The sequence below is a fragment of the Petaurus breviceps genome, unplaced genomic scaffold (assembly GCF_028583685.1).
Source record: "Petaurus breviceps papuanus isolate PSGF00001 unplaced genomic scaffold, PetGlider_PUasm1.0 185, whole genome shotgun sequence".
In the NCBI taxonomy this organism is placed as follows: domain Eukaryota; kingdom Metazoa; phylum Chordata; class Mammalia; order Diprotodontia; family Petauridae; genus Petaurus; species Petaurus breviceps.
In genome coordinates this window covers 16105896-16131882 of record NW_027185797.1, presented here as the reverse complement: position 1 = coordinate 16131882, position 25987 = coordinate 16105896, and the positions used below count along the sequence as shown (strand labels likewise).

Sequence of the window (25987 nt, the reverse complement as noted above, 5' to 3'; positions counted from 1 at the left end):
ATTGGGAGTACTCTCAGAGAGAAAGCACTAAGATTAAAGAGGGCTAGGAAAGGCTCCTTGTAGAATGGGAGATTATACCTGAGACTTGAAGGAAGGCAAAGAAACTAAGTTGCCCAATGGATAGAGCACTGGACCTGGAATCAGGAAGACCTGAGTTCAAATTCAGCCTCAGACATTTACTAACTATGTGACGCTGGGCAAATCACTTAACCTTGTTTGCCTCAGTTTCCTCATCTGTAAAATGAACTGAAGAAGGAAATGGCAAGCTACTCCAGTATCTTTGCCAAGAAAACTCCATATGGGATCACGAAGAATAGGACACGACTAAAAATCACTGAACCACAACAAAAAGAAGCTAGGGGGGTGGAGATGAGGGAAGGCATTCCAGGCATGGGAGACAGCCAGTGAAAATGCTCAGAATTGGGAGAGGGGATATCTTGTATGAGGAACAGAATTATATGTCAATGGATCAGAGACAGTGATGGGAGAGAAGACTGGAAAGGTAGGAAGGGTCCATATTATGAAAGATTCTAAAAAAAAAAAAAGAGGAAATAGGGAGGTAACATGGTGAGACCTGAGCTTTGGGGTGATCATTTTAACAGCTGCATGAAGTATGGTTTGGAGTGGGCAGGGATAGCAACCAGCAAGCTCTTCCCTGTGAAGTGAGAAGGGCCTGTGCCAAACTGGTGGTGGTGTCAAAGGAGAGAAAAGGGTATATAAGAGAGATGTTTGAAGGTAGAAATGGAAAAACTTGACAGCTGATTAGACATGGGGGAGGGGGTTTGTGATGAGAGAGAGAGTTGAGGATAACATTGAAGATGGGAACCTGGTTGACTTCTTCCCAATTAGGGGAAAGGAAGGGGTGGGGGGGGGGTAAAAGGAACATGCTTTAGGAAAATCCCACTTTGCAGCTGTGTGAATGAATTGGAATAGGGAGAGGCTAGTGGGCATTTAATAAATACTTGCTGAATGGAATTGTAATGAAGTGAATTTGGTCTAATGTTTTAGAGAGGGCTGTTTGTGTGGGATTTTTAATATGCAGAAGAAAAATCCTTCCTTTGCATACCTTATCTGTTAGGATTTCTAATTCAGTTGAATGAAAAGAATATTATTGTTCTGGAAATGTACCAATACAGCATAAAAAGATCCTGGACGCTGAGCATGGATTAGCAATCTTGCTTTATTGTTTGCAAAGCAATTGTGATGCCGGTATATAGAAACAGGGGTGGAGAATGGAAGAATCCTGAAGGGACAGGTGTTGGGAAGAGGAAGCACATTTTATTTCAGAACTACAGAATTTGGGGGGAATGTGACAACCTTGGGCAGGATTTACAGAAAGCCTTTGTGCATTGAAGAGGGCAGTGTCAGATGATGGAAAGACTACTCAGAGGTTGATGTTCAGTCATTTTAGTCAGGTCGGACTCTTCATGAGCCTATTTGGGTTTTTCTTGGCAAAGATAGTGGAATGGTTTGCCATTTCCTTCTCCATCTCATTTTACAGATGAGGAAACTGAGGCAAAAAGGGTTAAGTGATTTGCTCAGGGTCACACAGCTGGTAAGTGTATGAGGTCAAATTTGAACTCAGGTCTTCCTGACTCCAGGGCTGGTACTCTATTCACAGGGTCACCTTGGCAGAGTCAGAGGAGTTAGGTTCAAATCATCAGCTTTGCCACTTACTGCTTGTATGTCCTCAGGCAAGTTCAATGACTTCTTTGGCCTCATTCTCCTCATCTATAAAATGAGGGGGTTGAACTCCATGGACTCTAATCTAGAATCTACATGGATTCTATGTATATGTGGATTATATTAATCGACAATGTAAATATAAATATCTGATTCTGTTTACATGAGGAAATGGTCCAATAGCTAAGGAACTGGGATGATCTCAAGCATGGCCCTTTCAGAAGGGCCATGAGAAAGACTCATTCATTCATTTCCCTCTTAAGTGCTGACTTGCAGGAAGCACAGAGGGCAGGGAGGGTAGGTTTTGCTTCACAAGAAATCTGTTATGTTGGAGTCAGACCAGCCAAGAGGAGCCCAGCAGCTGAGCCTGGGTCAGAGTCCTCCTAAGGAAATTCTTCACCAAGGGCCAAGCATCAGAAGGCAGAGATGCTGAGAGGGAAGGTATAGAGGCTACTACCTTAGCAGGACAGGCTGCCCACTTATACCAACACATCCTCTCGAAGTTTCCTTCTGTTCCCCCATCAGCCATGCCCAGAACCAGCCCTACACATAGTCAAAGATCCACCTGTCATTTCACATTGTTCCTACATCCTCTTTTGTGCAAGTCACTTTTGAGCATTCAACCATTTTACCACTGCAAATGCCAGTTCTGGTGGGAGAGAAGAGGCAGTATGGTTTCTTGGATAACTTGGATAACTGGGTCTAGAGTCAGGATAACCTGGGTTCAAATCCTACCTCAGACACTTCCTAGTAGTGTGATCTTGGGCAATTCACTTAACATCTCTCTGCCTTGGTTTCCTCATCAATAAAATGAGGGTGTCAGACTCAATGGCCTCAGTGGACCTTCCTGATCTAGATCTATGTTGCCATGATGAAAAGGTCAAGCCTTCCTTGCTAATCACATATATGATACATTTATGCTGATATATTATATTATATATATATAATAGACAATTTGTTGATATATAATTATATATTGCATGTTTATATTATATATAATTATGTATTATGTATAATATATATTTGCTAACAATAGATAATATTATTATAATAGTAATGTCATATATATTTGCTAATATATAATTAGTAGCTAATACCTCAGTAGGAATTAAAAGACAACCAGCTGGGAACAAATAGGATCCTGGAGAGAAGAGGAAGGATGAGGTGCTGGTGGGTGGGAGGGATGAGGAGCTAAGCTAGGAGGAGGAGGAAGGTACCAAAGAGAGACTTATTCATTTCACAATTTTGCCTGGAGCCACATCTGGCGCTGTCTGTCAGAATCTCTGGGCTGCCTCTGTTTAACACATCAATGGAAGGCTGTGGGCGTCTGATCAATGGCCCAATGAATTAAGATCATTGCTGCAAAATCAGCACTTTGGGAGGAGGCCACCAGGGGAATGTGTGCCCTAGGTTGTCAGCTCCCAATTCAGAACCTAGAAGAGAAGCTTGCAGCCTAGGGCTATGATTATGTCCCTCTCAGACCGAATTGAATGTCTGTGTGCTATTTCCCTTCTACATGAAACAAGAGGAAATGAGATGAAACTGTCACAGGAAGAACTTAGCTGAAATAGAACGAACTATTTTACCTGACTGTGATGGTGTCTAAACATTGGCATGGGACAGAGCCAAGAAAGTGAGAATTTCCCTCTTTGAAGTGCCTTAAAAATAAGAAAAATAAACCTCTCAAGAGGGTTTTAGGTATACTCCTGTGTTTAGTCTGGGAATATGCACAAAATCTCAGCAGGAAGGGACCTCAGAGATCACCCATTCCAGAGACTCCCAAACATTTCCAGGATAGGGACCCTCTATTAAAGTAAAAAAAAAACATTCTGACCCATAAAATGAGAGTAGCAGATGGAAAAAATACACAATAACAAAAGCTATTGTGAATTCAGTAACTTTTTAATTGATTTGTAATTTATTAATTACAGTCGCATCTGCATGTATTTCTTTGAAAACTAATTTTTAAAAAGGTAAGAGGCATATGAACTTAGAATCAGAAATGCCTGGGTTCAAGGCCCACTTCTGACATGTGTGTATGTCATATGACATAGCTGTATGACCCTGGCTAAGTCACTTGACTTCTCTGTCCCCCACTTTCTACGACTAGGTTGCAGAGTAAGTATTGATCTGCATTGATAGATCTCACCAGAAACTCCCTATGCCAATGGAATCATAGAGCCAAACAAATAATATTGATCATAATAGTAACTGCCCTATGTTGCTGTAAGGTATGTAGAGTACTGTATATGTTATGTCATTTGATTCTCGCAGCAGGCTACAAGCATTATCATCACCATTTTACATATGAGGAAACTGAGGCTCAGTTAGGTGAGCTGACTGTCCCAGGATCACACAACTAGGAAGAGGAAGAGGCAGAAATCAAGCCTACATCTCACCTAACTTCAAGTCTAACACTCAATAATGCTGCCTCTTAGTAATCTTAAATGCAATGGTTTTAAATAAGGTCATCTGATTACTCAAATAGATGGGATGGGATGATCTAAAAAGAAAAGAGAATAGAAAAGTTCTTGCTATATGATTACAAATTATCCTAATAATAAAGAAAAGATGAAAGCCTTTAAAAACCCAGCCCTGGAAGATCCCTGATGAGCTGAGATTTTTTTCCAAAAAGTACATGCAGAGATGGAGGGAAGGTCATAGGGGTAAATGCACACACAGAGGGACCTTAGAGGTCACATTACAAGGGGTTAATGAGCAGTCAGGTACACATGGGCCAAGTCAGAAGAGGCAGGATACTGAGACATGGAGACAAAACCCAGGAGGAGTGGGGGAACAGGAAGAACCAGGTGAGAAGAACCATGAACAAGCACACCAAGGCAGTCCCAGTGGAGACAAGCTGGTGCATAGGGAGGAGCTCCTGTCTCTAAGATCTCTTTGACAAGAGTGCTGAGGCATCAGGGTCACACCTTGCCTTGTGTCAAAAGAGCCATCCTGCTAAGAAGTTAATGACCAGATGAGTTGAGTGTGAAGTTGTTTTTGAGACTTGCCAGGTGTCAGTACCCAAGTGCTGTCCGGAGCTGTCCGGTGCTGTCCAGCTATTCCCTTGTCTCTGTCATCTGTGACATCTGAGTGAAGTGGCTTAGATAGCTACAGATGTCCTTTCTAAATCTTAATTTTGGTTTAAACTATTTATCATGATTAAAAGAGGTAAAACAAACTTGGCTAAAGGACTGTAAGGGAAAATTGAAGCCTAGTGTAGGTAAAAAGATGAAAAGACAGCATCTGGTTGCTACAAATTAGTTCAGGCTTGCAGACCTAAACAAATTACATCCCAGGATACTGGGATGTACCAATTTGTAAAAGTGATCAAAAGAACACTGTTGCTTATCTATAAAAATCATGGCATGGGGTAGAACATTGTCACCAGATTGTTGGTTAATGAACAGACAACAGCCTAGAGGGAAGTCTCTAGTCTATGATGCAGAACTCTAGTTTTGCCTATATGTGGCCCTGTCCTATTTAAAGTTTTTATCAATGACTTTGGTGAAGATATAGGAAGCCCTGTCAAAGAGTCTACTATTAAGTGAATTATCATAGAGCTTTTAGATCATAGATCTAGGGCTAGAAGGGGCTTTGGAGACCATCCAGTCCAATTCTTTCCTTTTACAAATGAGAAAACTGAGGCACAGAGTTTAAGTGACTTGACCAGCATCCCATAGATAGGAAGTATCTGAGGCGAGATTTGAACTCAAGTCTTCCTGACTCCCAAGTATGTTATCCTCTAAAAACAAGAATGTTTCAAACAGCCAGCTGGATAAATCATAGGACCCCAAAGTCAGAAGGAACCCAACAAGTACCTGAACTTGATGTCCTTCTAAGACACCCCTGACTGATGCTGATCCAGTTTCCACTTGTTGAGACCACTCCCCACCTCAAGGGAATGAGAGCCCATGACCTGCCAAGGTTTTCCTTATAGAATAACAGAATTTTGGAAATGAAAGCTACCTCAGAGGTTGGCAAGGTGAAATCTGGTACCTTGACAAGAATCCCCTTTATATGCTACCCAACAAATAGCCATCTGACCTTTGCCAGACGATCTCCAATGAAGGGGAACTCCCTCCCTCCCAACACAGCCATCGCACTCTTGGACAACTTTAACTCAGAGAACTTTGCCAACATTATTAGCTTCTCCCAGTGCCTATGTTGGATACTGTTGTAATCCCTCCATCTGCCGATGGTATCTAACACATGCCATGTTTATTTGTCACTGTCTTTAGTTAACATGTAGCTAACTGGGAAGGAATGGACTAGTTTGTCTTCCTTCCTTGTAATCTTCCCTGTTCCCTAAATATTGCAAAGACTCAGCAATGTTGTTGGCCCACTAACAAAGGAGCCCAATTTACTGCTAAGACACTGGAAGAATCTGGCTCAGGGATCAGGAAGTGTGGTGCAATGGAGAGAACACTGACAGTGAAGCTAAAAGACTTAGTGTTAACTCTTTGTTTTGCCTTTTGGAGGGCAATTGGGGTTAAGTAACTTGCCCAAGGTTACATGGCTAGTTGTGTGTGTGTGTGTGTGTGTGGGTGTGTGGGTGTTAAGTGTCTGAGGCCGGAATGGAACTCAGGTCCTCCTGACTCCAGGGCCGGTGCTTTACTCACTGCACCACCTAGCCGCCCCTATGGTTAACTCTTAACTTTGTAATTTCCTACCTATATGACCTTGGGTTTGAATTTTGGTGGAATCTGTACAAAGGCATTGGTCTGGATACACATGATCCTATGATAATCCCACAGAATGTCTGAGTTGGGCGGACCCTTGGAGACCATCTCAGCCAACCTGTAGCTGAGAAATAACCCCCTCACCCTATACTCGGTGAGTAGATGACCATCCACCCATTGTTTGAAGAACTCCAATGAGGAAATACCCATTATCTCCTAAGGCAGCCCTAATGAGTAAAAGCTAGACAAGTGCAAAACCAATTGGAAGCCATTACCCAGGCCTAAAACAGAAAGATTCAGTTATCTATTCTTGGTGCAAGAGGCAGTCAGAGGTCAAAGTAGACTTTGACTTCCATTGACTCCCTCTTCCTCATGCGAAATTAGTTTCCTCATGAGTAAGATAAAGGTCTCAGCTACCCCTACTGCCCATCTCTTCCAAAAACAGCAACTTGGTAGAGGAAAAAGAGCTCTAATCTTAAATCCAGGAGACCCAAGGGCAAATCCCCGCTCAGATGTGTATTGACTATGTGATTAGGGACTCACCCCTTCTTTACATTCCTATATCACAGTTTGTTCAATTATTCTCCCAATTGCTGGACATGTGTTTGGTTTTCAGTTCTTCCTACTCCCAAAAGGACTATTCTGAATATTTCAGTTTATATAGGCAGAGACATTCTGGCAAATGTTTAACAACTGGCTTTCTGGAAGGAAACCGTATGCACAGCATGCTTTTAAGTTCAATTTGCATTGTGACCATTTTGTTATCCTTCTCTCAAGTCTAGAAAATCAATAACACAATAAATCAAGCCCTGATTTGTAGTGTTTGCCAATTTCCAAGGTATAAATACATTGAAATTTAACAATCATCTCCCATTTGAACTGACTCTAGCCCCCCCTCTCCATAGAGGAGACCTCTCTCTTTGGCGTTGCCCTCTTTGGGGTCTATGTACAGCAGCAGGATCTCTGGGTCAAAGAATATGACTTTTTATATGACTCCAAATTCAAAGATTGTTTTAAGGCAGAATCTGAAAAGACTGACCATTGAGTGGAAAGCAGAGTCAAACACCTAGCCCAGAGCCTGGCATGTAGCAGTTACTAAAATAATTGCTGATTGATTGACTAACAGACAGAGGTAGCAAAGGGGGAAGTGTCAATCTGGGACGATTACGTCAAATGAGCCAAACTTGGAAACCGGCATTCTCTATTTAATACCGTTATTTCTTCATCTTCAAACAATTTTATCAACATTCACTGCTAAAGTAATCACCACAGTGCCCCAAGAGATCAATGAATTTGTCAAAACTGGATTACCACTTATTCTAATCCTGTTTTATGTCTTGGGGGAAGCAAAGATTTCCCCAGATTTTAGAGTGAGTCAGACTTGGCTCAGACTTCTAGAGGTTGCCTCCCTCATACCTCTTGGTCAAATAGCAAATTATTTCTGAAAACCAAAGTGCCTCCACCCACCCCGAGAAAGAAAGAAAAAGAAAACTGAATCCCTTTTCCTTTTATTCTCAGACTTCCTTTGAACAGTAATAAATCACCAAGTCCTGAGTGTCTTATTTTTAAATGATCATTTGTTTTCCGTGAGTCACCTAACCACAGCCATGAATCTGGGCATTTGGCTGTTCTGCAGTGATGCCCTCCTCTCTTTTTTTTTTTTTAAGAAGTGTCTTAATTCCCTAGATATGATGAATTTGTTTTTGTTTCCCCTCCTTCCGTTCTTTTCGGTAGCCATTGTGTTGACAAAAGGGAAAGTACCACCACATCCCACAAGATGTCAGCAGAGGCAGAATCAAGCTTGAGGTCTGTTGGGTTACCTGTTTGGTTTGGGTGTGATGCTCTGGTCCTTCTGGTGGATCTAAGGTACAGTGAATCAGGAGCCCTGTTTACCAGGGAAAGTCCTGTACCCGCATGTGTTCAGACCACAGGGTGGCTACGGATAATGATGAAGGAAGGAGGCATGAGATGCGTAAACAGAGCAGGCTGGCCAATGGATTATTCAGTGATTTCAGAATCACATCTCAGAGATGAAAGGGGCCCCGAGGAGCCATCCAGTCCAACCCTCTTAAGATTCCCTGGGCAAATTTTTTTCCATTCCTTCCCTCTCCCTAGATGATTCTTTCAGTATTTGGAGACATTCTGAAAAAATAAAAGTGGCATTCTCTTGCTTTAACCAGGATGACCCTCAAATTATATATGCAGGTAGTTTTTAAATGGTTGATATGGAGATATGTTAAAAAAAAGAAGAAGGAAATAGGTATGGGCCCTTCAGAGAGAGACATGAACTGGGCATTCTAGCTATGGGATTTCACAGGAGGGGAAGGGAAAGGAAAGGAATAAGCACGTATAGAGTACCTACTATGTGTAGGCAATGTGCTAAGTGTTTTACAAATATTACCTTCTTTGATCCTCACAACAACCTGGGAGGTGGGTGCTGTTTTTTTCCCCATTTTACAATGAGAAAACTGAGGCAGACAGAGGTTAAGTGACTGGTCCAGGGTCACATGGCTAGGAAGTGTCTGAGGTGGGATTTGAACTCAAGGTCTTACTAACCCTAGGCCCAGGGCTCTATCTGTTGTGTTCTCTACCTGCCTCTAGGAAGGTTAATAATAACAGAGAAGGGGGCGGATAGGTGGTGCAGTGAATAGAGTACCAGCCCTGGAGTCAGGAGGACCTGAGCTCAAATCTGGCCTCAGACACTTAACACTTACTAGCTGTGTGGCCTTAGGCAAGTCATTTAACCCCAATTGCCCCTCCAAAAAAAATAATAATAACAGAGAAGCAAGCAGCCTGAGGTAGGGAGTCCGACTCAATCAATGTACAGGCATTTATTGAGTACCTACTACATGTCTACAAGCATCAACTCAGCACCCAGCAGGCACTGTGCTAGGTAATAAGAATACAAAGCCAAAAATGAAATATACCCTCAAAGGACACATGATATATTAGGAGAGAAAAATCTAGGTTTAGATCGACTTTGCTACTTACCAACCAAGTGACTGAGCAAATGACCGAACCTCTGTAGCCCTCAGTTTCCCCATCTGTAAAATGAAGGAGGAAGAAGAAATGTATTGGACCAGATGATCTCCAAGGCCCCTTCCAGCAGTCACATTGTAGGGTTTTATTCAAGTTATTTTATCAGGCAGAAAAATTGAACATAGTAAATTGAATTCTAAGTCCAACCAAGAGCCATTACCTCTTCCCATATCACTACCCTCACTTAAATGCAAAGGGGATGCAGGTGGTTGCTGAAACCTTTACATGAAAATTACTGCTCTGTCATTCAGAAGTTACTGGATTTATGCTGTATGGCATCCCAAATCTCACTTCATACCAGGGAAGAATGGACATAATCTTTGGACTTTTTTTTCCTTTTCTATATAGTAGAGGAGGGGCATTAAGCTGCCCTTTAGAGCTGCCCCTAACTGAAGGTGGTGCCATAATTCATAGAGCACTGATGAGTCAGGAAGACTCATCTTTGTGAGTTCAAATCTGGTCTTACTAGCTGTGTGACCCTGGACAAGTCCCTTATGCCCGTTTGTCTCAGTTTCCTCATCTGTAAAATGAGTCAGAGAATGAAATGGCAAACCACTCCAGTATCCGTGCCAAGAAAGTCATTAAGTCATTAAGAATTGGGCAAAACTGAAAAACAAGTGAACGGCCATAAATAACCAGGATAGAGGAGGGGGCTCCCTACCTGTATCTGGTTTGAAGGACATCTGTAAGTCACCTATGCCTGAAAAATGTTTCCAACTTACTACCACACCTCTGCTGTCTGAAATTCTACCATAAGAGAGTCATTCCTTTGAATTAAAGAATTAAGATGAAAATATTCGTGGGAAGGATAGCCAGGACCATTCCTTAAGAATCAGGGCCTGGGGGGGGGATCATACTTTGTACATGCCCCTCAGTCATTTCTTTATTTTATGTAAGGGTGAAATCAGATTAAAATGAAAATCCTTTTATTTAAAATCATAAATTTTTATAAACAAATATTTGATAAAGATTTAAATTTGATTAATTAAATTAAATAAAATAAATATGTAATGCATATTAAAAATATTTAATGAATTATTTGGATAAAATAAATAAATATTTAAAATCCTAAAATTAGGGTTACGGGGCTGCGGGCAGCATGAGGGGTCCATGAGGTTGAGGAGGAGGACAAGGAAGGTGATAACGCAGAACTTCACAACAACCCTGCTCTCAGCTGTTCCGAGAATTACCATCCCCATTTAGTAGACAAAGAAAATGAGTCTCAGTAAAGTCTGAGTCTCACTCAGAGCCCTACAGCTAATAAATGAGAGAGGCAGTCTTTGCCTGGTCACTTAGGGGTGATGGTTAAAGAAGGGAGCGATGGGGGGAGGAGCTCTCTAAGTTTAGAGCCCATGCTGGTGACCCCAATCCCCCACATCCTAGGGAGAATCCTAGCACACTCACCAAAAATAATACCTTCCTATCCATGTAGAACTTTATAACTTCAGTAGCTCTGTTTTCATCTACAGTATTTTATTGGATCTTCTCAGCTATCCTTTGAGGTAGATGTATTATTATTCACTCTTTTCAGCTAAGGAAACTGAGACTCAGAAAGTTTAAGTGACTTGCCCACTGCTAGTGAGTGGCAGATTCAAGTCCCCTGAGACCTGGCTGGTGCTGAGTGAACACACTGCACACTTTGGCTCAAGCTGTTTTCTCATCTCCTTTCCAACACATGGATGGCCCTAGGACCACCCTGGGCTCAGCCAGGTAAGCTGTATCACCTCATCTTGCCCAGGACTAGGCTCCCACATCAATATCTGACTGTTTCCAAACCATGAAGCCATTCTCATGCCATCCTTCCACCACCACCCCCGGGTCCCTTTTATATATTGCCTTTGCTATTAGAATATAAGCTCCTTGAGGACAGAGACTGTCTTGCTTGCGTATATCCCCAGTGCCCAGCACATAGTAGGGGCTTTTAATGAATTCTTTACCATACAGCCTGGAAGCAGGAAGTCAGAACAGAAGTAAAGCACAAATGCACCTGGAGGAGAAGGTGGAGGAGGGAGAGTGAGAGAAACAAAGATGGGAGCCAGCGACAATAAATTCTCCCTGGTTCCCATTTTGCTCAGCACTAAATCTGCCACCTACACTCTGAAGGTACCACAGTTCTCCTCTAGGTAGGTGGATACCAGGTGCTATAAAAAGAGCTAAGAGGCTTCTTTTCCAAATGAAATCGAGGGACTCGGTTTCTAAAGGACTTTTCTGCTCGATGTCCCCTACTGCTGCCCACAAAACAGCTGATGGAAAAGATAAACCATATGAAACCCCTGCATGTTAGCAGGGCCTGGCAAGATGGAAGCCAAAGGATACAAGGTTGAAAGGGAGCCCAGGCCCCGGTGGACACACAGTTGATAGAGATGTGCAAAGAGAAAAAGGTTTTTCCCAGATTGGATCCGGGATTTCTTTGGCATAGGGAACTCCCAGTGAAGAAACTCCCTCTGCCAAAGTAGTTCAGCACCTGCTTTGTGACTTCTAGTCATAGAATCCTTGGTTCAAACCTAAATATCTGGCAGAATATTCAGTGTTCATGGCTAGGTTTTATCAATGTAATAAAAATGAGAATGTCACCACCAAAAAAGCAATAATTATAGGTTCATCATAGATCTAAGCTGGACAGGACCTTCAAAGTCATCAGGTTCAACTCCCTCATTTAACGTTGAGGAAACCAAGACCTAGAGTTGTTTGGTGACTTGCCCAAGGTCAGACAGTAAGAGGCAGAGACAGAATTATAACATTGTTTCATGGAGTAAAATCCAGCACTTTCCCTTGCATTATATCCCCTGTATGGTAGAATCAGAAAACCTGGGTTCAAATCCATTGTGAGACCTTGGACAATTCATTTAACCTTAGGCCTCAGTTTCCTCATCTATAAATGAAAAGGTTGGATTGGATGATTTCTGAGGTCCAGAACAGGCTTGTTCTTTTGAACTAAGAGTTTCTGGGGGCAATGAGAGTTTGAGTGACTTGACCAGGGTCACACAATATAGGATGTGCCTTATTCACAGGGCTTTATAAACAGGGACTATCTGAGTTAGGACTAGATGGCCATTAAGACTCTTCCCTGCTCTGAGATTTGATGATTTTCTATTATTTTTTTTATTTTTATATCCCCAACCCCTAGCACTACACTTTGAACAGTAAGCATGTGATAAGTATGTGCTAAATAGTACTGAAAATAGAAAGGTGCAGAAATATCTCCCATGTGTCCCCTTCTCTTCTCCAACATCACCACCACCCTTACCACACTGTCCCTGGACTATCACAATAACTTGCTGTTAGGTCTCTTATCTCAAGTCTCTACCTACTTCAAACCATCCCCCACTTAGTTGTCAAACTGACCATTCTAGAAAGTCCAGGTATTTCTATGTTTCCTCTGTCAGCTCTGCTCTATATTAGGTGCGTGACAAGCCACTTCATTTGTCTGGGCCTCAGTTTTCATATTCATAAAGTAGGGAGCTGGACAAGATGACCTCTAGGACCCTTCCCCTTCTAAAATCTCTGATCCCATTAATACCAACAGTGAAATACAGGACTGCTCTTCTCTTTCCCAAATCAAGGAGGGACTGGATATAGAATTTTTGTTGTTATTGTTGTTGAATCATTCAGTCATAATTGACTCTTTGTGACCTCATGGACGATAGTGTGCCAGGCCCTTCTGTCCTCCACCAACTCTTGAAGTCTGTCCATATTCATCTTCTTTGTTTCCATGACACCCTCTCTCCATCTCATCCTTTGCTATCCCCTGCTCCTTTTGCCTTCAATCTTTCCCAACATCAGGGTCTTTTCCAATGAGTGCCATCTTTTCATTATGTGGCCAAAGTATTTAAGCTTCAGCTTTAGTACTTGACCTTCCAGTGAATAGTCTGAATTAATTTCTTTAAGTATTGACTGATTTGATCTCCTTGCCATTGAAGGAACTCTCAAACGTCTTCTCCAGCACCACAATTCAAAAGTGTTCATTCTGCAGCATTCAGCTTTCCTTATAGTTCAACTCTGACATCCATACATTGCCAATAGAGAAAAAAAAACAGCTTTGACGGTGTGGCCCTTCGTCAGCAAGGTGATGTCTCTACTTTTTAGTATGCTGTTTAAATTTATCATAGCTTTCCTTCCAAGGAGAAAGCATCTTTTAATTTTGTGACCACAGTCACTGTTCTACAGTGGTCTTAGAACCCAAGAACATAAAATCTGACAATGCTTCCATTTCTTTTCCCTCTATTTGCCAGGAAGTGATGGGACAGTTAACATGAACTTAGTTTTTTTTATGTTAAGTCTCAAGCCAGTTTTTATACTTTCTTCTTTAACCCTCAAAAAGAGGCTTCTTAATTTTTCACTTTCTGTCATCAGAGTGGTATTATCTGCATATCTGAGATTGTTGATATTTCTCCTGGTACCTTTAATTCAATTGAATTAATTAAAGTCAAAGGCTTTGGTGTAGTCGATGAAGCACAAGTAGATGTTTTTTTTCTGAAATTTCCTTGCTTTCTCCATAATCCAGCAAATGTTGGCAATTTGGTCTCTAGTTCCTCTGCCTCTTTGGAAACCAGCCTGGTCTTCTGGTAATTCTCAGCTTACATATTGCTGAAGCCCGACTTGCAGAATCTTAAACATAAACTTGCTGGCATGTGAGATGAGCTAAATTGTTTGATAATTTGAACATTCTTTGGCAATTACCTTCTTTGTGATTAGGACATAAGCTGATCTTTTCCAATATGGTGGCCACTGCTGAGTTTTCCAAATTTATTGACATATTGAGCACAGCACTTTAACATCATCATTTAGGGTTTTAAATAGCTCAGCTGGAATTCTGTCACCTCTGCTAGCCCTATTTATGGCAGTGCTTCCTAAGAAAAACCTGGAAAGACTCGTGTGAACTATGCAAAATGAAGTGAGGAGAACATTGTATGCAGAAACATCAATATTATATGGTGATCAAGTGTGAACAACATAGTATTTCTCAGCAATACAGAGATCCAAGACAATTCAAGGGACTCATGAAGAAAAATGCTCTCTGTATCCCAAGAGAGAACTGATGAAGACTGAATTCAGACTGAAGCATACTATTTTTTACTTTTTGTGGTCTTTTTCTTCTGGTCTGTTTCTCCTTTCACAGACATGACTAATATGGAAATGTGTTTTACATGATTGCACATATAACACATGTACCAAATTACTTACCATCTTAGGGACAAGGGAAGTGAGGGAGAAAGGAAGAAAATTTAGAACTCAAATTTTTTTAAATGAATGTTTAAAAATTTTTCCTTGTAATAGGAAAAAATAAAATACTATTTTAAAAAAATAATACTTCCTAAGACCCACTTGACTTCATTCTCTAGACTTACTCTGGTCAGTAATCACACCATTATGGCTATTGGAGGTGTGAAGATCTTTCTTGTATAGTTCTTTTGTGTGTTTTTGCCATCTTTTCTTAATCTCTTCTGTTTCTGTGTCTAGCTGCATATTTTGTGAGTGGGCTTTAAGGCACTTTGAAAAAACTGAGAGAGACTCCATAGAATCCAACTCTCAGTTGAAGTGATCTCACAGCTCATTTCTTCCAAATCTTTGAATATGTGGGTGAGGAAACAGAGAAAGCCTCACAATCTGATTAATTTAAAGAAATGTTTATTAAACTTTTTAAGCTAACTCAAGGTCCTTGCTTCAGTTCAGTTAGTAAATATTAAACTGAATTTTTGATAGTAGAGTACGTGGTATTGACTTTGAGCACTGATTTCTCTTCCATCTCTAAAATTCTGTTCTTTTTATTCTGATTTCTCATATGACCTTGAATCACTTACCTCTTCAAATCTCTGATTTCCTTCCATGAGTATAGATTATTCATTTTCATATTCTTGTCCTCCATACCTAACAGATAGTAGACAATGAGTGCTTGTTAATTGGCTTATTTATTGATTACTTTCTCTAAATTTCATTTCTTCAAAGGGGATAAAATGTACATTTTCTATAGACTTAAAAATGTGTTTCCTAAGTCACTGAAATAAAAGATATATAGTAAGAAAGCAATGGGCCTGGATAAGATGAAATAATATCACCCAAAAGTGAATATAATATCTTAACTGATATGAAATGAGTAATTACCAAAATGGGAGTCATTTGTGGTCTAGCTCTCTGCATTCAGTCAGATTACAACTCATTAGGGATAAAGTCAATATCAATATTAAGTTAGAAGAAAGGATAAAGAGAAAAACTCCATGTCATCAGAGAAATTCCAACTTGACCTATTTAAATAAACTTTCCCCCCAAAAATGGGAAATGGACAAAAATAAAAACTTTCACCGTTTCTTTGAGAAAATAACCCAATGCAAAACAGTCACATAAACTAGAAGTCCAGAATAGCGATGAAATTACTTTAGCCAACAAATACTTAATCTTCTTCCAAAATGGTAGAGGCAAAAAGCGGTTTAGAGTATAAATAAACTTGCAAAACATTATGGAGGAAGAATACAGAAGAATGCAAGTACCATTACCTTAACAAAATTATGACTTGAGGGGGGAAATGACCCTACAGATATTTCGGCATAAAACCCAGCTATGGCATACATCCCAAAAGAATTTGGTGAAAACTGAAAGGACAACAAATAATTGGTGAGTGAAAAAGACCTGCTATTATTTCCACAAGGACCTAGATCCATCAGCAATGATATTAAAAATTCCCAATTTGAACTAATACCTCAGGTCACCAGGTATTATGTAAGGAAGGTGGTAACAGCACTTAAGAAGAAGCCAAAAATGGCAGGAGGACCTGACCAAATGCACACTGAAGACATCTTCACTGAAGGCAATGACATATTGAAACCTCACGAAAATTCATTTTGAGGCTATTTCAAAAAGGAGAGAATTTTAAAAGAATGACAAACATCATGAATGGTACTTTTATTTTCCTTCTCCCATAAAAGGCAACTGAGAATCAGCAACCTCTGACTAGTTGACTTACTTATATCGGTAAAATTTTATAACACTTATGAGCTCCAGAGGGTATCCTTGGCATACACATAAAGAAGGGAATATATAGACTTTCACAAATTATTTTCTATAGCAGATCATATCACATGATTGGTGAAAAGTTCTAAGATCTTCCTTCCTCTTGTTAATTAACTTTAAAAACCATTTAGATCAGTAAAAGGAAATTCATTCTGAATGGTTCTTCTTCAGTAACATATCTCTGGTACATATACTGAAATCAAACAGGATTCTGGGAAAGGTAGAACTACAAGATACCTTTGTTTAACCCTGTATTTTTAACAGCAAAGATACAAGCCACGAAGGTATATGTTGGTCAAAGTTTTCACAAGTATCATAGATGCAGTGTGCTATAATGGAAAGGATGCTGGATTTGCTGACAAAGAACCTGGGTTCAAATCCCAGCTTTCTATCTGTGTCCTTGGGTAAGTCATTGTGTCTTTTGGGTTTCAGTTTCCTTCCCTTAAAATGGTGGCTTCATAGTGCATAGAATTCCAGCTTAAAGTCAGGAAGATTCATCTTCCTGATTTCAAATCTGGTATCACACATTTTCTAGCTTGTATGACCTTGGACAGGTCACTTAACCCTTTTTGCCTCAGTTTCCTCATCTGTAATATAAGCTGGAGCAGAATATTAGTGAGAGCACTATGTACCACAGGACTCAGCACATAGTAGGCACTATAATAAATGTTTATTCCTTCCATCCATCACTGCTCTGCTGGTCTAAGGGACCTCAGAGGTTGTTTAATTCAAACTTCTCATTTATAAATGAGAAAATTGAGGATCAGAGGTAAAGTGACTTGGCCAAAGTCACAATGATAGCATCAGAGACAAGATACACACCCACAACCACATAGTGATGGAACAGCTCCAACAGCTCAATCAATGGTGTGTTGTAATCTGGATAATGGGCTTTTTAAATCAACACTTTTTCTAGTGTGTATGGCTACCTGACCCTTTTCAAGTAGGACAGGAAATGGGAAAAAACACATTTATTAAGCATTTATTTCATCATTTGATCAAAGAACTCAGGATTTCACTGATAGGGCCCTGTTTTACAGTGTTACTTGACAGCATAATGTCATCTGTGAACAGAGACCATCAGGAGAACCTCACCATGGATAGGAGATACTTCTCTATTTGGATTCTGAGAATCTGGGGCATCTAGTTAGAGGGTCACAGAATGTCAGAGTTGGAAGGGATTTCAGAGGCCGGCTCACCTGGACCCACATACCCACACAGGAATCTACTCCCCCAGCCAACATTCCCCCCAGAAATGGTAACAGGATGGGAGCTGAGTCCAGATCCCATTTGGACAATTGGGAGGCACTCTCGATTCTGAAATTCTCTACCACTGGAAAAACAAAAGCTTGTCTTTGTCATTCTGACATGCTCCCAAAGATGCTGTCTGCCTGTGAGTCATGGAACATGGTCTTAGATGAATCACAATTGCAGGTCACCCAGGGGGCAATGGAAAGATGGATGGTGGGTGTGAGTGGTCTGAAGCCTATTACCAACAAGGACTTGTGCTCTGTCTGAATGGCAGCAGAGGGAGGCCACTCATGCAGAGAGATGGAGGGACAGCAGATGACCAGCCCAAGAGCTGTACTGGCATTTCTAAAATAGTACAAGAGCCAAAGGATTCAGTCCACTGGAGAGATCTTCAGTGGGAGATTTGGAGAAAGAGGGGGCAAGAGTTTCACAGGTTGGGTGAGCATGTGAGTCTGTCACAGACCACAGCACTGAAGGCGATTCCTGCACTACCACTGATTCACCAGAAGATCTGAGTAATAATATATGGCTGATTTTTCTGTTCTGAGAACAAACGCCTTATGCATGGCACAATTTTCTTTAAGGACATTAGGAGGATGATTTAGGGAAAGAGGACAGGAATACATTTATTAAGCACCTGCTGTGTGCTGGGCACTGCCAAAGGCTGGGGAAAAACAACAGTACCTGTGCCCAAGGAGCTCACATCATATTGGGGAATGAGAATGTGTGCGAAGATGGGAGCATTAAAAAGAGGAGTTCTGAAAGCCTAAAGAACTCTGATCAGTCCAATAACCAATGACAATTTCAGAGGACCCAGGATGAAACGTGTTCCCCACCCCCAGGCTGATGTACTCAAGATGCAGAATGGACAGATATTTGGGGACATGGACAATATGGGTGGTTGTTTTTACTTTATTCATGTTGATTACAAGAGCTTTCTTTTTGTTTTTCTTTTTAATTTGGTAGTGGCTTAGGAGGGGGAGGGCAGCAAAGGATAATCAGTCAGTCAACTTGTTTTTGTAAAGTACCTGCTATGTGCCAAGCATGCCAAGAACTGTAGATACAAAGCAAGGCAAAGGATAGGAAGGAAGGAAGGAAGGAAGGAAGGAAGGAAGGAAGGAAGGAAGGAAGGAAGGAAGGAAGGAAGGAAGGAAGGAAGGAAGGAAGGAAGGAAGGAAAGAAAGAATGAAGGAAAGAGGGAAGGAAGGGAGGGAGGAGGGAAGGAAGGAAGGATGGATGGAGGGAAGGAGAGAGGGAGGGAAGGAAGGAAGGAAAAAAGAGAAAGAAGAAGAGTGGGTCATTGAGGACTTTTTTAAATGCATAGACAATAGCAGAAGGAAGATGAGAATCACAGAAAGACAGGACAGCTTTGAAAGCTATATCTTTAATTTATTTATATATTTAAAAAGGAAAGCAAGCTGTATTTAATAGAGACCACCATTTCATGCACAATGTTCTTTTTTCTTTTTTTCTCTATATATGGAAATGTTCACTGTATTTGGTGTTTGCTAAATTCAGAATCTCTTAAACATTCTTTTAAAAATTAAATCTAAACAAATAATCAAAAACACATTGTACTGGGGACATACCCCATGTAAGAAAATACCTACTAAGTGTATGCAAAAATCATAAAAAGTAATTTCAAGAAGCATTAGCGTTTGGATAAGGGTGGGGTAGAATCAGTAAAATAAACTTCTGGGTTTCCATAGGCCCCCAAATCCACCAACACTTACCCGCCCAACCTCGGGCATCTCTTCTGTATGTTCTGGCTCTATGACCCTGGGAATGTCCCTTTTCAGTGCCCCTAGAAATCTAAGATTAGAAGGTGAAGAGACTCATAGGCACTGGGAGGTAGAGCGAATTCCTTACCAGAAATCTCTACATTGATGAAATCACAGCTCCAGTGATATATGGTGTATATTATTATACATCATATATAATCACATTATAGAATCTATTATTATATTTTCATTTAAATATATGTATACACTAAGTACTAGTCATACAGAAACAAAAGTTATCTAGTCTCTGCCCTCAAGGGGTTTATGTATCACTGGGATAAAACATATACATTGACAAATAGATACTTTAGTGTGCCCAAAACAAAAGGTAATTTCAAGGAGAAACATTTGATAGGGGAGGATCAGGAAAGGCCTCATGTAGGACCTTATCCCTGAATGTGTCTTGATTGTGGATTCTAGGAAGAGGCAGAAGTAAATGAAGAGTAGACATGGTGGAAAGACCCAGAGGTGGGAGATTGAACCGCTGGCAGGATGGTTTGACTGGAACTTGTTCAGTTGTTTCAGTCATGTCCGACTCTCCATGACCCCATCCGGGGTTTTCTTGGCAAAGATATGGGAGTGGTTTGCCATTTCCTTCTCTAACTCATTTGAGAAATGAGGAAACTGAGGCAAACAAGGTTAAGTGACTTGCTGAGGGTCACACATCTAGGAAGCGTCCAGATTTGACTCATCTCATCACAAAGATGAGTCTTCCCAACTGCATGCCTAGCACTTTGTGTACTATGATGCCACCAACTAGCAGCCCCTGACTAGAGCTAGGAATGCATAAAAGAGAGTAATGTGAAATTAGATCAGAAAGGGAGGTAGGACCCAGAAGGACCTTAAACACCAGGCTGAGCATGTGTATCCTATCCTGGGGGGAAAGGGAGGCTTTGAAGATTGTTTAGTTGGTGGGCATAGTGTGTGTGACACAATCAGCTCTGCATTTTAGGACTTGGTAAGATCCTAGGAGTTGGTAAAGTTGGCACCAAGTATTTGGAGAATGTATTCAAGAGAGGAGAGCCTGGAAACAGGGAGAAATTAGGAGGCTAATGAAAGAGCCCAGGAGAAGAAAAAGTGAAGAAAATGGGCTCTAAATATGAAGAAATAGGGACAGATGCTCCTCACCTGCATCTTGACTGACATCTAGTATGTGGATTTAGGTGATGTGGGCACAAGGATCACCTAATTTGATCAGCACTTACCTACCTGAAAAGGCTATTAAAAGCCTCACTACAATTAGGCTTCAAAAATTCCTTCAAGTTTTTTGAAATATAACAATTGTGCCAACACCAAATATCATGCTGGTATAATTATTTTACTTTATTCAAACTTCTTAGATTTTTTCTGTCAAATACTATTCACACTTCACAGATTATACAGTTTTTATAGAATATACACATATTCATTTGGGATTTGAACAAGTAAAAAGAATTTTAAAAATAAGTAAATCTATTTTCTGAAGCTAGAACACAGCTGAGGTCTTGCATCCTCCACATTTATGATTGTGGAATGAGGCTTCATCTAGCTGTTTGGACATGTTCTTGGTGATACCATAAGTTCTAAAGGAAATATTGTGTAAGTTATGTGCATGTCTAGAGAAAAAACTTCACTGGGATGTAGATAATGTTCCCATACCTATTCCAGCCCTCTGACAGGTTGTAGAGGGAGTTTGGAGGGATTATAACCTCATTAATCCACATTCAGAATCAAGTTGGAGCAGTGAATAGGATTGAGGGATAACCTGAGAACATGGTAGGTATGGACCAATTATTGTCCTAGAGTAGAGTGGAAGTACCAAGGGGCCACACCAAGGCACAAGGCAATGGGGAATATCCCACCATAAGTGGTCAGTCTGTTGCTATTGCCCAGTGTAGTGGGCCAAGGCAAGAGGCCTGGAAGTCAAGAGAACTGGTTCCTATTCTATAGCTCTCTGAGAAATCAACTCAATTCAACAAGCATTTATTGTGCATATTATGTCCTAAGCAATGAATAAAGGGCTAGCTGGAGTTCAGGAAGACCCAGGCTCTAGTCCTTCCCCTAACACACTGAGCTGTGTGACTCTGGGCATGTTATCTTGACTTTTCAAGCAACTCAGACTACATGTTGCTGGACAGTGGTTGACCTGCATTGATGGAGCATTTCCTTACCAGGCATTCCATACAAGGAAATCATAGATCCTGCCCAATGTACTGGAAACCCAAAGGCAAAAATGAAAATAGTCCCTATCCTCAAGGTGCTTACATTCTACTAGAGAGAAACAACCTACTTAGGAAGAAAAATAAATTTTTTAATGTAATGCAAAGTGATTTGGGGGAGTAATCATAAACAAGGAGAGAAGAAAGCAGAGTATTTGCTTTTTTTAGATTGAATTTTAAAGTAGGTCCCAAACCTAAGTTTCCATGATGTCCTTCCTGAGTGATGCCTTTTTGGTGGAGATATTGGCCAACATATTATATATCTGACTGATTTCATTAAAACCTTTTGAACCTTTAAGCAGCTCTTTTAAAATCCAGTCCTGAAATGGACCTAGACAGTGATGATACCTCAGGCTACCATCCTCTTTCTAACGCCCTTGGCATGCTCTATTTTAGACATAGGGAATCCATCCACATATGCTATGGGGGCTATGCTTCTGCAAATTCCATATGGGTTTAGATCTAAGGGTGCTTAAAATCACTTTAAAATAACAGTGAAATAAATACCCAATTTCTGGCCATTCCCTTAGACAAAAATATCTACAGGATTGATTTTCTAGCAAAGAGGTCCTTCACCTTTTTGTGTCCATGACCCCTTTGGAAGTCTGGTGAAGCCTAAGGGCCCCTCCTCAGAATAATGTTTAAATAATTGAAAGGAAGGCAAAATTGCAGTTGGAGGTTAATGAAAATAAAGGCAGGTTGTTGAAACAAATAAGATGATACATACAATACGTCTTTGGAGGCAAGCTGAGATTTTTTTTTAATGAAAGGCTATTGAGATCCTAGCACTGGGGCCAGCCAGTGGTTCATTCATGAGCATTCTTTCTCTTCTTTTTTTTCCAGGTGATTTCAGCAAATAAGAAGACCCAGAATGATTACTGACCCATGACTCCCAACAGTATGTCAGGTACCTCTACGTGGGCTGTTGATGACATTCGTGTTGTCTGTGTGTCTGTCCTCTTTTTAATGCTGTCTAAAGTTAGTGTTTGGGACTTCACAAAGGGGCCAACCTGGCAGTCTTAGGGCTATTAGTTCCAAGGCTATATAGTTGGATCCAAAGAAACCTTCCCCACAAAGGAGTCCCCACTCCTAGCCAAGACAGGCAGAAACTAAGCAAGGTTTAGAAATGGTGTGCCTGGGTATCAATGACCAGTGAAGACTTTGAAATTTCACAGTAATGTGGACAATTTGCCTTGACCCAAAATAAGTCCTTTAAGTCCTGGCTAGTACAATTTGCTACTATCAAAAATATGTCCAAATTATTAAGGAAAGATAACAAAGTATACTGGGGAGGTGGTTGGCCTTAAAGTCTCTTTAAAGCCCATCAGGCATGAAAGCACTTCATCTTGCTGTGACCCTAAGCAACTCTCTAAGACTATATATTACAGACAAGTTGCCAAACTATACTCATAGGGAGTTTCCACACTGGGAGTTCTTCATCCTCTATGAATGAACTCTCCCTTCTCTGTACCTGGGAAGAAATGAAGGAAGGAAGGAAGGAAGGAAGGAAGGAAGGAAGGAAGGAAGGAAGGAAGGAAGGAAGGAAGGAAGGAAGGAAGGAAGGAAGGAAGGAAGGGAGGGAGGGAGGGAGGGAGGGAGGAGAGGAGAGAGGAGAAAGGGAGAGAGAGGGTTGTTTGTACCAATTTGTATAGTGAACCTTAAGCAGCTGTCTGTATTGCCTGCCTCCAGGCTCAGTTCTGCCAGTATCTGAAGACCCCATCACTAGGGAAATAGAGGACAATACAGTTTTCAAGGCTCAGTGACGGCTTCTCACCTGCGGCTGTCCCTGGGCATGTGCTCATCAGATACTTGAGCTCTTCCAGGCTACTAAAATTGATTTAGGAAAATACAGCTAAATACAGACTCAGTTTATTCTCTGCACTTGATGGCCCCAAAGCGTTTATGCATCTTGGTCTAAATGAGCAGGTTACTCCTTTATTATTGAAGGATGGTCAAGATAAGGTCAAACTCAGTTATAAACACTAAATGGGTTTCAGGGGATGACAAATGGCGGATTATAGAGAAAGTAACTAAATATAGGTGTGAGTACCAAATGACCAGAGAACAGTGTCAATAGAATGATTTCCCCTAGTGATCTTCATAGGCTGATAGCACTTGGACGTTACTGTTATGTGGCCATGCCGATGTTTTCCCATTTCTTGTCCCATGATAAGTAAGGTCAGGGGCCTGCAGGTTCCTTTCTTAAAGATACAGGTTCTGTGAAGGAACTGGTTCAAACAGCAATCAGAAAAGACCTGAGAAGGAGTATTACTGGATTAAACCTAGCTCATTTCTTGACAGGGTGTTCTCTTGAAAAGTCACTAGGTTACCATGGGCTGGGCTTTGCACTTATAGTCAGTCACTTGATTGGTAAGCATTTCTTAAGCACCTACTATGTGCCGAGCACTGTGCTAAGCACTGGGGATGCAAAAAGAGTCAAAAGATAGTCCCTGCCCTCAAGGAGCTCCCAGTCACTCAGAATGTTAAAAAAAAAAAAGTTGGATTTTTTTTCTTTATATCCCTGATACCCTTCAACAGGCCTAATAAATATTTGAATTAACATATGTAGCTACTGTAGCAAAATGTTTTTACATAGTAGATGTTTAATAAATGAGATGTATTGCATTGCATTGCGTTGGGTTGGGTTGGGTTGGGTTGGGATGTCAAACAGAGTACAATGCCTTGCAGTTGTTGGACTGGATGAATTGAATTGGCTGAGTGCTGGGGTTCTGATTCTAGTAGTAATTCTTCAGAGAAGCCTGGTCATGGTATCTTAGCTGAAGCATGCCCCAACATCTCCAACTACCTAGGAGTCAACAGGGGGGACCCATGGCCTTCCCTTATTACAGTATGGTGGGGCATGGGTGATAAAGTGGCAAAGACCCTTGGGAAGCTCAAAAGCATCAGTGTTTCCTAATATCTAAATAGTTTATGCAAGGCTGCCTCCCCTCCTTCCAAGACCTTCAAGACTCCATTTATTGACTCTTCTCCAGGGCAGTTTTCTAGCCAAGAGAGTAATCATGTGAAAGCAAGCCTGTGGCTTTTCTTAGCCTCTCAGTTAATACTTCAAGGTAAACAGTTTTGATCTCCATTTGCATATTTTCTTTTACCCGGTGAATCTCAGATGTGAGTTGTTTCTGTAATGATAAGTAGAGTTTGTTGTTTCTTTTAATTTTAAAAAAGATGGCTTTCCTTCATTTGATTCAAAAGCATCCAGACATCATCTGCCCAGAGCCATCCCTAAGATATGGCAATTGCCAGATACACTAATTGGTCTCCATATTTAAGGCCCCTGATCAGTGACTCAGGGAGGCATTGGGTGTGTGAATCAAAGATTCTGATGCTCCTGTACAGGCAGGCAGGCCTTCCTCCTCCTCCTCCACACAAACAGACACACAATTTTCTCTCTCCTCCTCTCTCTCTCCTCCCTCTCCTCCCCTCCACTCCCCCTCCTTTGCCCTTTCTCTCTCTCTCTCTCTCTCTCTCTCTCTCTCTCTCTCTCTCTCTCTCTCTCTCTCTCTCTCTCTCTCTCTCTCTCTCTCTCTCTCTCTCTCTCTCTCTCTCTCTCTCTCTCACACACACACACACACACACACACACACACACTTTTGGTGACTGCTTTTCTCTTTGAGGACTCTTTCTTGGTGTCCATCTTATCCCAATTGCACCTAAATAAAATGGGGAGGGGGGAAAGAGTGCACAAAAAGGAATGACCACTACAACGTGTCCAACAAATGAGATTCCTTTTGTGCATGTGCTGGCCACTGTGGTCCCTTGCTACTCTCAGATTCTGGGGTTCTCATCATCCAGTCTTTGCTGGAGGCAGTCAGGGAAGAGAGACCTCACTCCATCCTGAGGAAGCTAATTCTATTTTTTCCACCTCTGATTATTAGGAAGATTTCCCCCAATATCCAACCTAACTGTTAGAGGTCCTACTGTTCTGGCAGAGAGATCAGCTCTTATAACTATGGAAAATGGCATGCGTTTCTCCGCTGGTTGGTCTTGCTTGACTCTTTTGTAACAAAGAAACCATTCCTCAATGGTCATGGAGGCAGAGAGGAAACACTGTGGCATAAAGACAAAGGGTATAAGGAAACCATTTTTTTAATAGCGGGGGAAGGCAAGAGTACAGAGTGTTACTTGCCCCAGACCACACCCCCCAACTGGTCCTACAGTCAACCCAGCTTTGCTGATGACTCTTGGCAAGCCAGAAGGTATGGATGAAACGCATCTGGAGCCCTGATGGTGAAGAAGAGATAACTGGGATTGTGTCGGTAAAATGTCACTGGCAAATATCTGTACAGACGTTCACTCGGGCTCTTTGTAACTTTTGCTTCAGATAGTGATG

The 25987-nt window shown here is 41.1% G+C and overlaps 1 protein-coding gene across 10 annotated transcripts in view; it reads left to right on the top strand.

The window, feature by feature from the left end:
• The window catches only part of THRB (thyroid hormone receptor beta), a 450111-nt gene that overhangs the window by 304586 nt on the left and 119538 nt on the right, over positions 1–25987 (top strand). For 9 of the 10 annotated variants that reach the window (XM_069088501.1, XM_069088495.1, XM_069088499.1 and 6 more), the window contains one exon: positions 22483–22546. In XM_069088501.1, the coding sequence (XP_068944602.1) occupies positions 22525–22546 (22 nt within the window). In that variant the 5' untranslated portion in view covers positions 22483–22524. Of the gene's footprint in view, positions 1–10935; positions 11115–22482; positions 22547–25987 lie in introns of all 10 variants that reach the window. The other variant, XM_069088498.1, reaches the window with a different exon arrangement.